Source organism: Rhinopithecus roxellana, chromosome 3 (assembly GCF_007565055.1).
Source record: "Rhinopithecus roxellana isolate Shanxi Qingling chromosome 3, ASM756505v1, whole genome shotgun sequence".
Classification (NCBI taxonomy): Eukaryota; Metazoa; Chordata; class Mammalia; order Primates; family Cercopithecidae; genus Rhinopithecus; species Rhinopithecus roxellana.
The window spans coordinates 115,967,565-115,984,514 of NC_044551.1; the positions used below are offsets into that span (position 1 = coordinate 115,967,565).

Sequence of the window (16,950 nt, forward strand, 5' to 3'; positions counted from 1 at the left end):
CACTGCACTCCAGCCTGACAACAGAGCAAGACTCTGTGTCAAAAAAAAAGCCTCTGCCGTGGGTGTAATCAGCCTTTGAAATTTCAATATACGTTATTTAATAACAAGTAAGGTTGAGCACCTTTTTTGTGTGTTTTGGCATTTCTTTTCTATAAAGTCTTTTTTTTCTTTGAGATGGAGTCTCGCTCTGTCACCCAGGCTGGAGTGCAGTGGCACAATCTCCACTCACTGCAAGCTCCGCCTCCCAGGTTCACACCATTCTCCTGCCTCAGCATCCTGAGTAGCTGGGACTACAGGTGCCCACCACCACACCCTGCAAATTTTTTGTATTCTTTAATAGATACGGGGTTTCACCGTGATAGCCAGGATGATCTCAATGTCCTGACTTCGTGATCCACCCACCTTGGCCTCCCAAAGTGCTGGGATTACAGGCGTGAGCCACCACACCCGGCCTCTATAAAGTCTTTTAATTTCGTCTGCCCCTTTTTATAGTTACTCATCTTTTATTGACTTGTTTGAGCACTTTATAAATTAAAATAGTATCTTTCAACTCTTTTTAAAGAGTTGAAAAGTTGAAAGTATTTTCCGCAAGTGGTTTGTGTTTTGACTTTTGTTCCTTGTGTTTGTGAACTCAAATACATGTATGTAAGAAGAGAGACATTTTTAGTTTTTATGTAGTCAAATTTAAGCTTTTATAGATTGGCACTTTTACTTTTGGTTTATGTACAATGTCTGATATTGCTGTTTAATAGCATTGTAACTGTGTGTGCTCGTTATCCTTTCATTTTTGTCCCTATTTTTTTAAATTTACACAATCATTTCTCTTCTTTAAAACAAACTACAAGCTCCACACATTTTTACTTACAATTACATACTTAGGTCCAGTGGAGAAAATTAACAGTTTTTGTTTTGTTTTGTTTTGTTTGTTTTTTTTTTCTTTTATTATACTTTAAGTTCTAGGTTACATGTGCATAACGTGCAGGTTTGTTACATATGTATACTTGTGCCATGTTGGTGTGCTGCACCCATCAACTCTTCAGCACCCATCAATTCATCATTTATATCATGTATAACTCCCCGATGCAATCCCTCCCCCCTCCCCCCTCCCCATGATAGGCCCCAGTGTGTGATGTTCCCCTTCCCGAGTCCAAGTGATCTCATTATTCAGTTCCCACCTATGAGTGAGAACATGCAGTGTTTGCTTTTCTCTTCTTGTGATAGTTTGCTAAGAATGATGGTTTCCAGCTGCATCCATGTCCCTACAAAGGACGCAAACTCATCCTTTTTTATGGCTGCATAGTATTCCATGGTGTATATGTGCCACATTTTCTTAATCCAGTCTGTCACAGATGGACATTTGGGTTGATTCCAAGTCTTTGCTATTGTGAATAGTGCTGCAATAAACATACGTGTGCATGTGTCTTTGTAGTAGAATAATTTATAATCCTTTGGGTATATACCCAGTAGTGGGATGGCTGGGTCATATGGTACATCTAGTTCTAGATCCTTGAGGAATTGCCATACTGTTTTCCATAATGGTTGAACTAGTTTACAATCCCACCAACAGTGTAAAAGTGTTCCTATTTCTCCACATCCTCTCCAACAACTGTTGTTTCCTGATTTTTTAATGATTGCCATTCTAACTGGTGTGAGATGGTATCTCATTGTGGTTTTGATTTGCATTTCTCTGATGGCGAGTGATGATGAGCATTTTTTCATGTGTCTGTTGGCTGTATGAATGTCTTCTTTTGAGAAATGTCTGTTCATATCCTTTGCCCACTTTTTGATGGGGTTGTTTGTTTTTTTCTTGTATGTTTGAGTTCTTTGTAGATTCTGGATATTAGCCCTTTGTCAGATGAGTAGATTGCAAAAATGTTCTCCCATTCTGTAGGTTGCCTGTTCACTCTGATGGTAGTTTCTTTTGCTGTGCAGAAGCTCTTTAGTTTAATGAGATCCCATTTGTCAATTTTGGCTTTTGCTGCCGTTGCTTTTGGTGTTTTAGACATGAAGTCCTTGCCCATGCCTATGTCCTGAATGGTACTACCTAGATTTTCTTCTAGGGTTTTTATGGTATTAGGTCTAACATTTAAGTCTCTAATCCATCTTGAATTAATCTTCGTATAAGGAGTAAGGAAAGGATCCAGTTTCAGCTTTCTACTTATGGCTAGCCAATTTTCCCAGCACCATTTATTAAATAGGGAATCCTTTCCCCATTTCTTGTTTCTCTCAGGTTTGTCAAAGATCAGATGGCTGTAGATGTGTGGTATTATTTCTGAGGACTCTGTTCTGTTCCATTGGTCTATAGCTCTGTTTTGGTACCAGTACCATGCTGTTTTGGTTACTGTAGCCTTGTAGTATAGTTTGAAGTCAGGTAGCGTGACGCCTCCAGCTTTGTCCTTTTGACTTAGGATTGTCTTGGCAATGCAGGCTCTTTTTTGGTTCCATATGAACTTTAAAGCAGTCTTTTCCATTTCTGTGAAGAAACTCACTGGTAGCTTGATGGGGATGGCATTGAATCTATAAATAACCTTGGGCAGTATGGCCATTTTCACAATACTGATTCTTCCTATCCATGAGCATGGTATGTTCTTCCATTTCTTTAATGTGTCCTCTTTGATTTCACTGAGCAGTGGTTTGTAGTTCTCCTTGAAGAGGTCCTTGACATCCCTTGTAAGTTGGATTCCTAGGTATTTGATTCTCTTTGAAGCAAGTGTGAATGGAAGTTCATTCCTGATTTGGCTCTCTGCTTGTCTGTTACTGGTGTATAAGAATGCTTGTGATTTTTGCACATTAATTTTGTATCCTGAGACTTTGCTGAAGTTGCTTATCAGCTTAAGGAGATTTTGGGCTGAGACGATGGGGTTTTCTAAATATACAATCATGTCATCTGCAAACAGGGACAATTTGACTTTTTCTTTTCCTAACTGAATACCCTTGATTTCTTTCTCTTGCCTGATTGCCCTAGCCAGAACTTCCAACACTATGTTGAATAGGAATGGTGAGAGAGGGCATCCCTGTCTTGTACCAGTTTTCAAAGGGAATTTTTCCAGTTTTTGCCCATTCAGTGTGATATTAGCTGTGGGTTTGTCATAAATAGCTCTTATTATTTTGAGGTACGTTCCATCAATACCGAATTTATTGAGCGTTTTTAGCATGAAGGGGTGTTGAATTTTGTCAAAAGCCTTTTCTGCATCTATTGAGATAATCATGTGGTTCTTGACTTTGGTTCTGTCTATATGCTGGATTACGTTTATTGATTTGCGAATGTTCAACCAGCCTTGCATCCCAGGGATGAAGCCCGCTTGATCATGGTGGATAAGCTTTTTGATGTGCTGCTGAATCCGGTTTGCCAGTATTTTATTGAGGATTTTTGCATCGATGTTCATCAGGGATATTGGTCTAAAATTCTCTTTTTTTGTTGTGTCTCTGCCAGGCTTTGGTATCAGGATGATGTTGGCCTCATAAAATGAGTTAGGGAGGATTCCCTCTTTTTCAATTGATTGGAATAGTTTCAGAAGGAATGGTACCAGCTCCTCCTTGTACCTCTGGTAGAATTCAGCTGTGAATCCATCTGGTCCTGGACTTTTTTTGGTGGGTAGGCTATTAATTGTTGCCTCAATTTCAGAGCCTGCTATTGGTCTATTCAGGGATTCAACTTCTTCCTGGTTTAGTCTTGGGAGAGTGTAAGTGTCCAGGAAATTATCCATTTCTTCTAGATTTTCTAGTTGATTTGCGTAGAGGTGTTTATAGTATTCTCTGATGGTAGTTTGTATTTCTATGGGGTCGGTGGTGATATCCCCTTTATCATTTTTTATTGCATCTATTTGATTCCTCTCTCTTTTCTTCTTTATTAGTCTTGCTAGCGGTCTGTCAATTTTGTTGATCTTTTCAAAAAACCAACTCCTGGATTCATTGATTTTTTGGAGGGTTTTTTGTGTCTCTATCTCCTTCAGTTCTGCTCTGATCTTAGTTATTTCTTGCCTTCTGCTAGCTTTTGAATGTGTTTGCTCTTGCCTCTCTAGTTCTTTTAATTGTGATGTTAGAGTGTCAATTTTAGATCTTTCCTGCTTTCTCTTGTGGGCATTTAGTGCTATAAATTTCCCTCTACACACTGCTTTCAATGTGTCCCAGAGATTCTGGTATGTTGTATCTTTGTTCTCATTGGTTTCAAAGAACATCTTTATTTCTGCCTTCATTTCGTTATGTACCCAGTAGTCATTCAGGAGCAGGTTGTTCAGTTTCCATGTAGTTGAGCAGTTTTGATTGAGTTTCTTAGTCCTGAGTTCTAGTTAGATTGCACTGTGGTCTGAGAGACAGTTTGTTATAATTTCTGTTCTTTTACATTTGCTGAGGAGTGCTTTACTTCCAATTATGTGGTCAATTTTGGAATAAGTGCGATGTGGTGCTGAGAAGAATGTATATTCTGTTGATTTGGGGTGGAGAGTTCTATAGATGTCTATTAGGTCCGCTTGCTGCAGAGATGAGTTCAATTCCTGGATATCCTTGTTAACTTTCTGTCTCGTTGATCTGTCTAATGTTGACAGTGGAGTGTTGAAGTCTCCCATTATTACTGTATGGGAGTCTAAGTCTCTTTGTAAGTCTCTAAGGACTTGCTTTATGAATCTGGGTGTTCCTGTATTGGGTGCATATATATTTAGGAGAGTTAGCTCTTCCTGTTGAATTGATCCCTTTACCATTATGTAATGGCCTTCTTTGTCTCTTTTGATCTTTGATGGTTTAAAGTCTGTTTTATCAGAGACTAGGATTGCAACCCCTGCTTTTTTTTGTTCTCCATTTGCTTGGTAGATCTTCCTCCATCCCTTTATTTTGAGCCTATGTATGTCTCTGCATGTGAGATGGGTCTCCTGAATACAGCAGACTGATGGGTCTTGACTCTTTATCCAGTTTGCCAGTCTGTGTCTTTTAATTGGAGCATTTAGTCCATTTACATTTCAGGTTAATATTGTTATGTGTGAACTTGATCCTGCCATTATGATATTAACTGGTTATTTTGCTCATTAGTTGATGCAGTTTCTTCCTAGCCTCGATGGTCTTTACATTTGGCATGTTTTTGCAATGGCTGATACCGGTTGTTCCTTTCCATGTTTAGGGCTTCCTTCAGGGTCTCTTGTAAGGCAGGCCTGGTGGTGACAAAATCTCTAAGCATTTGCTTGTCTGTAAAGGATTTTATTTCTCCTTCACTTATGAAACTTAGTTTGGCTGGATATGAAATTCTGGGTTTAAAATTCTTTTCTTTAAGAACGTTGAATATTGGCCCCCACTCTCTTCTGGCTTGTAGAGTTTCTGCCGAGAGATCTGCCGTTAGTGTGATGGGCTTCCCTTTGTGGGTAACCCGACCTTTCTCTCTGGCTGCCCTTAAGATTTTTTCCTTCATTTCAACTTTGGTGAATCTGGCAATTATGTGTCTTGGAGTTGCTCTTCTCGAGGAGTATCTTTGTGGTGTTCTCTGTATTTCCTGAATTTGAATGTTGGCCTGCCCTACTAGGTTGGGGAAGTTCTCCTGGATGATATCCTGAAGAGTGTTTTCCAACTTGGTTCCATTTTCCCCCTCACTTTCAGGCACCCCAATCAGACGTAGATTTGGTCTTTTTACATAATCCCATACTTCTTGCAGGCTTTGTTCATTTCTTTTTCTTCTTTTTTCTTTTGGTTTCTCTTCTCGCTTCATTTCATTCATTTGATCCTCAATCGCTGATACTCTTTCTTCCAATTGATCGAGTCAGTTACTGAAGCTTGTGCATTTGTCACGTATTTCTCATGTCATGGTGTTCCTCTCTGTCATTTCGTTTATGACCTTCTCTGCATTAATTAGTCTAGCTGTCAATTCTTCCACTCTTTTTTCAAGATTTTTAGTTTCTTTGCGCTGGGTACGTAATTCCTCCTTTAACTCTGAGAAGTTTGATGGACTGAAGCTTTCTTCTCTCATCTCGTCAAAGTCATTCTCTGACCAGCTTCGATCCGTTGCTGGCGATGGGCTGCGCTCCTTTGCAGGGGGAGATGCGCTCTTATTTTTTGAATTTCCAGCTTTTCTGCCCTGCTTTTTCCCCATCTTTGTGGTTTTATCTGTCTCTGGTCTTTGATGATGGTGACGTACTGATGGAGTTTTGGTATAGGTGTCCTTCCTGTTTGATAGTTTTCCTTCTGACAGTCAGGACCCTCAGCTATAGGTCTGTTGGAGATTGCTTGAGGTCCACTCCAGACCCTGTTTGCCTGGGTATCAGCAGCAGAGGTTGCAGAAGATAGAATATTGCTGAACAGCGAGTGTACCTGTCTGATTCTTACTTTGGAAGCTTCCTCTCAGGGGTGTACTCCACCCTGTGAGGTGTGGGGTGTCAGACTGCCCCTAGTGGGGGATGTCTCCCAGTTAGGCTACTCAGGGGTCAGGGACCCACTTGAGCAGGCAGTCTGTCCGTTCTCAGATCTCAACCTCCGTGTTGGGAGATCCACTGCTCTCTTCAAAGCTGTCAGACAGAGTCGTTCGCGTCTGCTCAGGCCTCTGCTGCTTCCCCTGTTGTTTTTTAGCTGAGCCCTGCTCCCAGAGGTGGAGTCTATAGAGACAGGCAGGTTTCGTTGAGCTGCTGTGAGCTCCGCCCAGTTCGAGCTTCCCAGTGGCTTTGTTTACCTACTTAAGCCTCAGGAATGGCGGGCGCCCCTCCCCCAGCCTCGCTGCTGCCTTGGGGTTAGATCACCGCAGACTGCTGTGTTAACAATGAGGGAGGCTCCGTGGGCGTGGGACCCTCCCGGCCAGGTGAGGGATATATTCTTCTGGTGTGACCGTTTGCTTAAAGCGCAGTATTGGGGTGGGAGTTACCCAATTTTCCAGGTGTTGTGTGTCTCAGTTCCCCTGGCTAGGAAAAGGGATTCCCTTCCCCCTTGCGCTTCCCAGGTGAGGCGATGCCTCGCCCTACCTCAGCTCTCACTGGTCAGGCTGCAGCAGCTGACCAGCACCGATTGTCCGGCACTCCCTAGTGAGATGACCCCAGTACCTCAGTTGAAAATGCAGAAATCACCGGTCTTGTGTGTCGCTCACGCTGGGAGTTGGAGACTGGAGCTGTTCCTATTTGGCTGTCTTGCTCCGCCCCCCCAGTTTTTTTTTTTTTTTTTTTGAGGCAGAGTCTTGCTTTGTTGCCCAGGTTGGAGTGCAGTGGCTCTATCTCTGCTCACTGCAACCTCCGCCTCCCAGGTTCAAGCGATTCTCCTGTCTCAGCCTCTGGAGTAGCTGGGATTGCAGGCATTTGCCACCATGCCCAGCTAATTATTGTATTTTTAGTAGAGGTGGAGTTTCACCATGTTGACCAAGCTGGTCCCGAACTCCTGACCTCCGGTGATCCACCCTCCTCAGCCTCCCAAAGTGCTGGGATTACAGGCATGAGCCACCACACCCAGACAAATTTAACAATTTTTAAAAATGATTCGGTTACCTTATATACACAACTAAGGAAATCTGCCCCCTCAAAGTTTTCCTGTTACTCCAACAGAAAATTTGAATACTTTAGCATAGCATTATCTGGCCTCTACCTTGTTCTCTAGTCATTTTCATTTTCTTGAACTTTCCTTCTACCACACGGACTTTGAACTTGGGATTTTCTCTACCTAGGATTACTCATCCTCCTTCTTTGCCTAGTTAAAATCTCATCTTTTTTATTTCTTTTTCCAAGGTGACTGACTTGCTTAAGGAAGATTGCCCTTTCCTGCTGTTTTAAGTAGTTCCTCTGGTTATGTTTTATGTGTCTTAGACTGACTATAAGTTCCACAACAGGAGTATTATACAAACATCAAGTGAAGTACCTGACCTATATTTATAGGTTAATAAATTTTGAATGAGTGAATGTCTGAATTTTAAATTTAAAAAGTATTGGCTGGTCGTGGTGGCTCACCCCTATAATCCCATCACTTTGGGAGGGCGATGCAGAAGGATTTTTTGAGCCCAGGAGTTCAAGACTAGCCTAGGAAACATAGTGATACCGCATCTCTACAAAAATAGAAAAAATGAGCTGGGCGCAGTAGCACATGCCTATAGTCCCAGCTACCCAGGAGGCAAAAGTAGGAGGATCACATGAGTCCATAATGTCAAGGCTGCAGTGAGCTGTGATCTCCAGCCTGGACGACAGAGTGACACCTGACCCGGTTTCCAAAAAATACATATATAAATGTACATATATACATACTCACACATGCATACCACATGTGCGTGTGTGTGTGTGTGTGTGTATATATATTATTACCATATGGCTTAAAATAAAGTGAAATTTTAAAAATATTTTAATCATGCAGACTTTATGGAAGGTAACTTCTAAAAAGTCTCCATCATTTTGAAAGCAGAAAAATGTACTTTTCATAAACTTGCACTGTGCTTTGGTAATGTGGTATCGTCCTTCTGTTGAAACCTTCAAATCAGTCCAGATTTTACAAGTGAATACCAAGTTGTAAATGTTTTAATCCATTCTTAAGGCTTTATCCATTTCTGTCTTACTTGTAAGTTCTTTGATTTTGTGGGAAACTCTTGCTTTTCTTTTCTGTTGTTTTCCAGAAAAATTCTCTGTGATTGGATTTTTCAGTGGGCATGTTTACATAATTTATAGCTTAAAAAATAAAAAAGGTGCCGCATATACTGCTCAAAGCTATATCTAATGATAAGCTGAGTGTTTGCTTCCACAGCTCATGCAGCTGAAGACATTTAACTCTATTCTAAGAATACACAACCACTATTTCTCTGTAATTCAGACTTCCTCAGCGCCATGACTCATCGCTGCTAGATATTTACCTTATACAGATTTATCTTTGCTTTATCCCAAGGAGATGTAGCCATCCTCACAAGGCAAAAATTTGGTGTAGGCAAATAGATTGCTAAAAAAGTAATTTCCCAAATGTACCTGCACCCTCATTAAGGATGAAGTAATTCACCAGACTTAGTTAGACTTGATAGAAAGATATCAGAGGCCAGGCACAGTGGCTTATGCCTATAATCCCAGCACTTTGGAAGGCTGAAACAGGCAGATCTCTTGAGCCTAGAAGTTCGAGGTCATTCTTGGCAACATGTCAAAACCCCATCTCTACAAAAAAATACAGAAATTAACCTGGCATGGAGGCACACTCCTGCAATCCCCAGCTGCTCAAGAGGCTGAGGTGGGAGGATCACCTGAGCCCAGGAAGGCCAAGGATGCAGTGAGCTGTAATCATGCCACTGAACTCCAGCCTGGGCAACAGAGTGAGACCCTTTCTCAAAAAAAGAAAAAAAAAAGGGCCAGACATGGTGGCTCACGCCTGTAATCCCAGCACTTTGGGAGGCCGAGGCGGGCAGATCACCTGAGGTCAGGAGTTTGAGACCAGCCTGACCAACATGGAGGAACCCCATCTGTGCTAAAAATACAAAATTAGCCAGGTATGGTGGTGTCATGTCTGTAATCCCAGCTATTCGGGAGGCCAAGGCAGGAGAACCACTTGAACCCAGGAGGCAAAGGTTGTGGTGAGCCAAGATTGCACCATTGCACTCCAGCATGGACAACTAGAGCAAGACTCTGTCTCAAAAAAAAAAAACAAAAAACAAAAAAAAAGCAGTATCTAAGATATGATTGGTTGTTTACTTGTTTAGTTCAGACCACTGAAATGGATATTTTTTAGCAGCTTTACCGAATGACATAGCCTCATAAATGTGACTGTGAGGAATCGTTATATATTACCAAATTTAAATTACCAAAATTAGGCTGGGCATGGTGGCTCATGCCTGTAATCCCAGCACTTTGGGGGGCCGAAGTGGGTGAATCACCTGAGGTCAGGAGTTCGAGACCAGCCTGGCCAAGATGGGGAAACCCCACCTCTACTAAAATACAAAACTTAGCCGGGTGTGGTGATACATGCCTGTAATCCTAGCTACTCTGGAAGCTGAGGCAGTAGAATCGCTTGAACCCGGAAGGTGGAGGTTGCAGTGAGCTGCGATTGCGCCACTGTACTCCATCCTGGGCGACAGAGTGAGACTCCGTCTCAAAATCAATCAATCAATAAATAAACAAAGTTACTGTTTTTTGGTAAAAGTAAAAATAAAGACCAACAAAGCTTTTCTCATCTAAATTTTACATCTGAACCTGACTATAGTAGCGAGGTCTCATCTCAAGTGACATATGTAGTTATCCCTCGGTATATGCATAGGGTTGTTTACAGGACCTCCACCCCATGTATAACAAAATTTGTTCATATTCCAGACTCACAGTTGGTTCTTCAGAGCCATATGCAGGTTTTTGCATCCCAAGAATACTGTATTTTCAGTCCATGTTTGGTTGAAAAAAATCCAAGTATAAATGGACCCACCTGATGTTGCTCAAGGGTCAGCTGTATTATAAGGAATAACATACAATAGAACCTAAATATCTGTTTCTGTAAAATTAGTGGATTTGTGTTATATTACTTACTACCTCAATAGGAATCTGTTTTTTTTCAAACTTGCCTGTAGTCTGCCTTCTTCCTTTCCCTTTCCCCCCACTGACTTTCCTTGTATTAGTGTTGGGCAACATCAGAAGTATAATCAGGTATAAAAACTAAAGAAAGAAGTAGATATAGCTGCTAAAGGACGGGTAAATACTTGACAATGTTTAGTTGAATGAGACTGCGAAAGTTCAAATAATGGAAAATCACTGTGTTTATCCTTAAAATTTGTTGTTGGTATAAAAATTTTCTAAAGAGAAGAAAAGAAATGACACATTTGTTTTATTTCCACAGTGTTCAAAGAGTTACTTTTTAGGACTGAACAAGAGAAATCTGGTGTTCCTCATATTCCCAAAATTGCTGAAAAAAAAAGTAATCGCCATTCTATCCAGCATGTGCCAGGAGATACTGAACAGACATCACAGGAGAAAGGAAGTAAGAAAGTTAAAGCAAATACTGTTTCAGGTGGAAGAAACAAAATCAGGAAGATTTTGGATAAAACACGATTTAGTATCTTGCCTCCAAAGCTATTTAGGTAGGTAATGCCAATCTTAACCATGCAGGAATTTTCATCTTCACTATAAAGTTTTTATTTGGGGTGGGGGGAGACTTGGGTAAGTTTTGCTTTATTATATAACTAGTGTATCATAAAGTCTTCAAACAGTACTTAAATAAGAATACATTTGAACTTCTCCCTATCACTTTCATGAAGTTACAACTTTCAGATTATATAATAGCATTATTTTGAATTTTGGAAAAGACTGCTCATTTTATTTTGTGAAATCTATTTTTAAATATTTTTGGTCCAATTTTAGTCTCCTGATCTGTACAAATTGTACACCTTAAATCTTGGGACTCATTCACCAGTTTTTGTTTTTGTTTTTTTTTTAATCATTTTTCCTTTGCAGCAGCATTTATTCCTTCTTGAATTCTAAAGTTGAACTTTTTAATCAGACCTATTTCTATTTCCAAAATGGGATATCACCAAAACTTAGTAATACTTGAAGATTTTAAATGTAAATTAAGGTCTGTAAAATACTGATGGAATTAGACCACTAAATTGTCATGATTGGGGGATGACTCTGGTACATATTACATTAGCAACTTTCTGAAGCAGTTACCAAAGTTCTAATCAAGAGCAGTCGAATAACTTAGCACATACTGGGCACTCAGTTCCTATTTATTGAATAAGTTAAGACAGTGAATAATCAGTGAACGAAATAAAGCAAGTTCAAAAAAATACATTAAAAGAAAATACTTATTTGCCTCCTGAAAGTTCCTGGTAATTTGCCAGATGATAGTTACAGAAACAAAAAGAGATAGTCCTTACCTCTGAGAAATTCACATCAGGAACCCTTATCCTCCACACATTTATTATATACTAAGCCAGAGACAGGAAGATAAATAGACCAAGGTTCTTATCCTCCAAGAGTTGATAATCTAAGCAAATTGCAAAGTTCTCACATTACAGGTTGATAAGCGGAGGCAGGAACAAACTTGTTAGGTTTGAATAGATTGTGTTTCTGTGTATATAACTAGAGCCGGAGCAAGAGAAGTAGGCTATGAGGGACCTTGAATATTATGCTAAAGATAATAAACTTCATCATGTCATGACTGGGAGCCGTAAGAAGACGTGATTTGATAAAATTTGTTCTTTTAGGAAGACCTCTCTGATGGCCATGTTAGTGATTTGGGGTTGTGGATACAGCACAATATAGCAGTGATAGCAGAGTGAACAATTGGGAGGCAACTTGGAATTGTGTCAGCTCTCATCTTTAGTGATAGCTATTTTTAAATATTTTTTCAATAATTAAAAAATCTCAGAGATTTTCCAGTCAGAAATGCTCATCTTCCTGAGTTCTTATTTCCAGCCAGGGAAACACATTTGCTTCTCATTTAATTTGGAACTCAGAGGATTAAAATACCCTGAACTTTTTCTAAAAGTTCATTACTCATTCTATCCTTGAGGTTGAGTGGCTTATAGAAATCATTACTTTAAAATACCAAAATTTTTGAATGTTGAGTGTACTGTAGCGAACACTATAAAAAAATGCATGGTCTCACAAATGGGGATTGAGTAAGGAGAATGTTAGAGGGGCCAGCCTACACTGAAGAGGTCGGGGACAGTTGGGGATGACTGGAAGTCACTGTGGAAAAGGGACAAGACCGAGGATCCAGAAGGCAGAAAAGAATGCATGAGGAGAATTCCTCAGGGGGTAATGCCCTGAGTTCCACTTCTAGAAACCTTAATGGGTTTTGTCTGGAATACATCTTTCTCCCATTAACTGCATCTCATTTTGACCAGTGACACAGTTGTGACATGTATCATCTAAAGACAGACAACACTTAATTACAACTGTCTTCAACTTGTTACTATCACATTCTAACCAGCTGTACTCAAGTTTTAGGCAGCTAATCAGTATCTCAACTCCATATTATCCTTTGGTGAGAGGTGTGGGAATTAGTTACTATACCTGAATTCTGTCTTTGGTTGCAGCAAGAGGTGTAGAACTGAGGTCACCAGGAACAGTCAGTTGAATATTTTCAAGCATTATAACTTTATATTGGTACCCAAAAAAGAGGACTCTCTGGTAAAAAATAGTTTTACTTAAACTCAGAAGGGATTATTGGATCTCTTGCTTTGTGTCAACAAGAAAACGCTTGGTTATGAATATAAATATGAATAAAATGCTGCACTGCAGAAGTTTATATTAACCTGTCTGTCCCTTCCAAACATGTTTCCAAGGAGTAAAATGCAAAGTATTTCAGCCACATAAATACAGAAAAAATAAGTTATCTTGGAAGTCAAAGGTTTCTGGAGGCTGTTTTGTTGGGAGAGCTGTCTTACCTTTCAGACTAGCCATTTTGCATTTTTGAGAATGTATCTTATATTTCTTGACAGTCACTTGAAGTGAATTCAGACAATTCCTTCTGCTACACAAAAGTATACTATTCTTTATATATAAAGAGCTGTCAGAAATCAAATAGGAAAAAAAATCACTAAAACTTCAATGGAAAAATAGGCAGAAAACATGACTCAGATGTTCTCTATTGATACTGATCCAGGATATACAGTTTAATCCTTGATACCATTTGTTTCATCACAGACTGACAAAAAGAATGATCAGGGACAGAATTGATAATGTAATAAGTTTATAAAAGTTTAAACTGGTGTGCTAATATAAAGTGATGCCTTTTTATTAAAAGCTTTAAAAGTGGCAAAATTCTGGCTGGACTCGCTATCTCACACCTGTTATCCCAGCACTTTGGGAAGCCAACATGGAGGGATCACTTGAGGCCAGGAGATTGAGACCAGCCCAACCAACATTGTGAAAGTCCATCTCTTATCAAAAATACAAAAAACTAGCTGGACATAGTGGCGCACACTTGTAATCCCAGCTGCTTGGGAGGCTGAGGCAAGAGAACTACAAAAATTAGCTAGGCGTGGTATGGCACATGCCTGTAATCCCAGCTACTCAGGAGGCTGTGGCAGGGAAATCACTTGAACCCGGGGAGGCGGAGGTTGTGGCAAGCCAAGGTCATGCCACTGCACTTAAGCCTGGGCGACAGAGTGAAACTCCAACTGAAAAATAAAAATATAAATAAATAAATAAATACATACATAAATTTTAATTTTAGTAGAGACAGGGTTTCACCGTGTTGGCCAGGCTGGTCTGGAACTCCTGACCTCAAGTGATCCACCTGCCTTAGCCTCCCAGAGTGCTGGGATTACAGGTTTGAGCCACCGCGCCCGGCCAGTAAATATTTTAAAATGACAAAATTCTTTGATTCAGTAGTTCTGTTTCTAATAGTAATTAGATGAAGATTTATATATAGATGCTGTAAGTTGTTTTATCTATACTAAAACAAAATTGGAACACCCTAAATGTCCAACTGCAAGGATTGATTAAATAAATTGTACTATACATCAGAAAAATGACTAGAAGGAAAAATATCATAATGTTGATTGTGGTTTTTGGAAGGCATGGTTTCATAGGTAATTTTTCCCTTCTGTGCTTTCTTTTTGTGTTTTACAAGTTTTCTTCTTGAACATTTGTTATTTTTTAATTGAAAAAAATGTTTAATGAGTTCAGTTTCACAATTTCTGAGCATCTCCTGTGTGCCAGACCTCTTTGGAAGAGGCACCAAGAACAGAAACTTGTTCTCTGCGTTTAGCAGCACTCAATTCTGTAAGAGTAGAGGATGAGTTGTCACAGAAAAGGAAGAATGTAAGGAAAGAACAAATACTTGAGATAAGAATAGATAATTCCAAAATCCCAAAGAAATCATGATATAATTTTAAAAGAATGTTCCTAAAAATTAAAGTGAAAAATGTTACTAGTTTGAATTACATCTGTAAGTTAAGACAGAAGTATGGTTTTTATTGACCTAAGAATTCTTCACATTTCAGGAAATCTGTTTTTCTTTTTTAAAAATTATGCAGCTTTTATTTTGTTTTTAAAATCACAGTTGCCTAAGTAACATCTCTGTATTATTCATTGTAACAATCCCAGAAATAAACTGCCTTGCTTGCTTAACAGGAATTGTATTTTTCCTCCCCATTTCTTGTCAACATATTTTTTGTTTGCTTTTTAAATATTGGGATTCTTTTTTATTTACATATTGCTGATATTTGTGTGGCCTTTTTAGTTTCATAATATGAAACCAAATACTTTTATCCTAAGTAAATTTAATGTTGGGAAAGTATTGAGAAATTTTTTTAAACAATTTTGCTTCTGTTACTGCATCACCTTCTCAGGAGACTGTTTTGGTAAGAATGATACAATTACTTGCCAAATGGGCTTTATCAACTCAGCTTTCAAATAAGCATGGAAATTTTGCCAACTAAATACTGTTTCATTCATGGCATAGCATGAATTGTACATAGCAGTATAGTTTTCATTTATGCACCTCACACTTTACTACAATTTTGTAACCAGCTTTACATATTTATAGCTACACAATGTTATCTCTATTGAGCATTCAAAAGCAGAAGCGATGTTAAATAGCATCAGTAAGAGATACAAGGACTTTTTGTATTTTCTGTACGTCTTAATCTGTATAGTGATTCCAGCTTGCTGCAATCACTGATGCGATTAATTCCCTTTAATAGAAAATTGTAACTTTTTAATGTTGCTAAAGTTGCTTCTACTTTATTAGTAGTAGGACTGGACAGCCTCTTTAATGGTTTGCTTCCTTGGATTGTTATCACACCCTCTGTGTCCAAAAATTGATGTGTTTGTTTTCAAAAGTCAATTAAAGAAAGACTTTTAAAAAAAAATCTTTATTTTCTATATAATTTAAATACCTTTGAAAGTGCTTTTTCCTCTTATTTTCTCTTACCTAACCTTAGAACATTTAACTCTGATCTTTAGGAATGCAAACCAAATTATAAGCAGCCTATTTAGGGTAAATGCAAATTATTTATCAAATGAGATATCTCCTTAGCTTTATCTGTCAAATTCTCGCCACAGGAAAGCACTTCCTGTTTCTATAGTACCTTTACTCGGACCTACCTCTACTTTTTAATATAAATTGAATAAAATAAATAATTCTCCCTTCTGGGTTTGTACTATTCTTATTTTATTCTATTTTATTATTATTATTATTTTTTTTTTTTTTTTTTTGATATGGAGTCTTGCTCTGTCGCCCAGGCTGGAGTGGAATGGCGTGATCTCAGCTCTCTGCAACCTCTGCCTCCCGGGTTCAAGCAATTCTTCTGCCTCAGCCTCCCGAGTAGCTGGGATTACAGGCACGCGCCACCCCACTCCTGGCTAATTTTAGTATTTTTAGTAGAGATGGGGTTTTGCCATGTTGGCCAGGCTGGTCTTAAACTCCTGACTCAGGTGATTCACCCACTTCCGCCACCCAAAGTGCTGGGATTAAAGGTGTGAGCCAACGTGCCCAGCCCTGTTCTCATTTTAATTTTTGTAAAAGTAAGTACATTCTTAAAGTCCTGTTTTCCTTTGCACCAAAACATTCGCCTATATTACCTAATTTTTCAGTATTCCTGGGGGAGATAGTATTGCTCACATTAACGGATGAGAAAACCAAAGTTTAGAAAGAGAACGAAATTTGGCTGAGTCAGGCAGCTAGTAGCTCAGGTCTGCCTGACATCAAAACTTGCCCTTGAAACACTAATCTTTGCTTTCTTCCATGTCTCTTTGCTTTTCTCTGACTCTTCAGCTCTGTCATATCCTGGCCCTCTCTTTCATGTCTGACTATTAACAGTCCTTTAGCAGTTTAATAGTCTTAACTCTCCATCTTGCATAGTTTTCTAATCTACCTAAGATCCTATATTTTACATCTAACATAATTTAAATGTATTCCATAGTATTCATTTATAATACTCTACCTTAATCTTTTTCATGATAATAGGTAAGTATTCTGTGATACTTCTGTTTGTATGCAAGCAAGTACTAGGCAGAATGCTGCATTTGATAAAATATAGACAAGAATTAATAGTAACAGCATTGGTTTTAACATAAGTACAACCCTTAGAAGTAGTTT

The 16,950-nt window shown here is 39.1% G+C and overlaps 1 protein-coding gene across 3 annotated transcripts in view; it reads left to right on the forward strand.

Annotated features, from left to right (window-relative positions):
* RAPGEF6 (Rap guanine nucleotide exchange factor 6) overlaps nt 1-16,950 on the forward strand; it is a 234,450-nt gene that overhangs the window by 160,576 nt on the left and 56,924 nt on the right. For all 3 annotated transcript variants that reach the window (XM_010381558.2, XM_030926750.1, XM_010381559.2), the window contains one exon: nt 10,735-10,975. In XM_010381558.2, the coding sequence (XP_010379860.2) occupies nt 10,735-10,975 (241 nt within the window). The remainder of the gene's footprint in view (nt 1-10,734; nt 10,976-16,950) is intronic.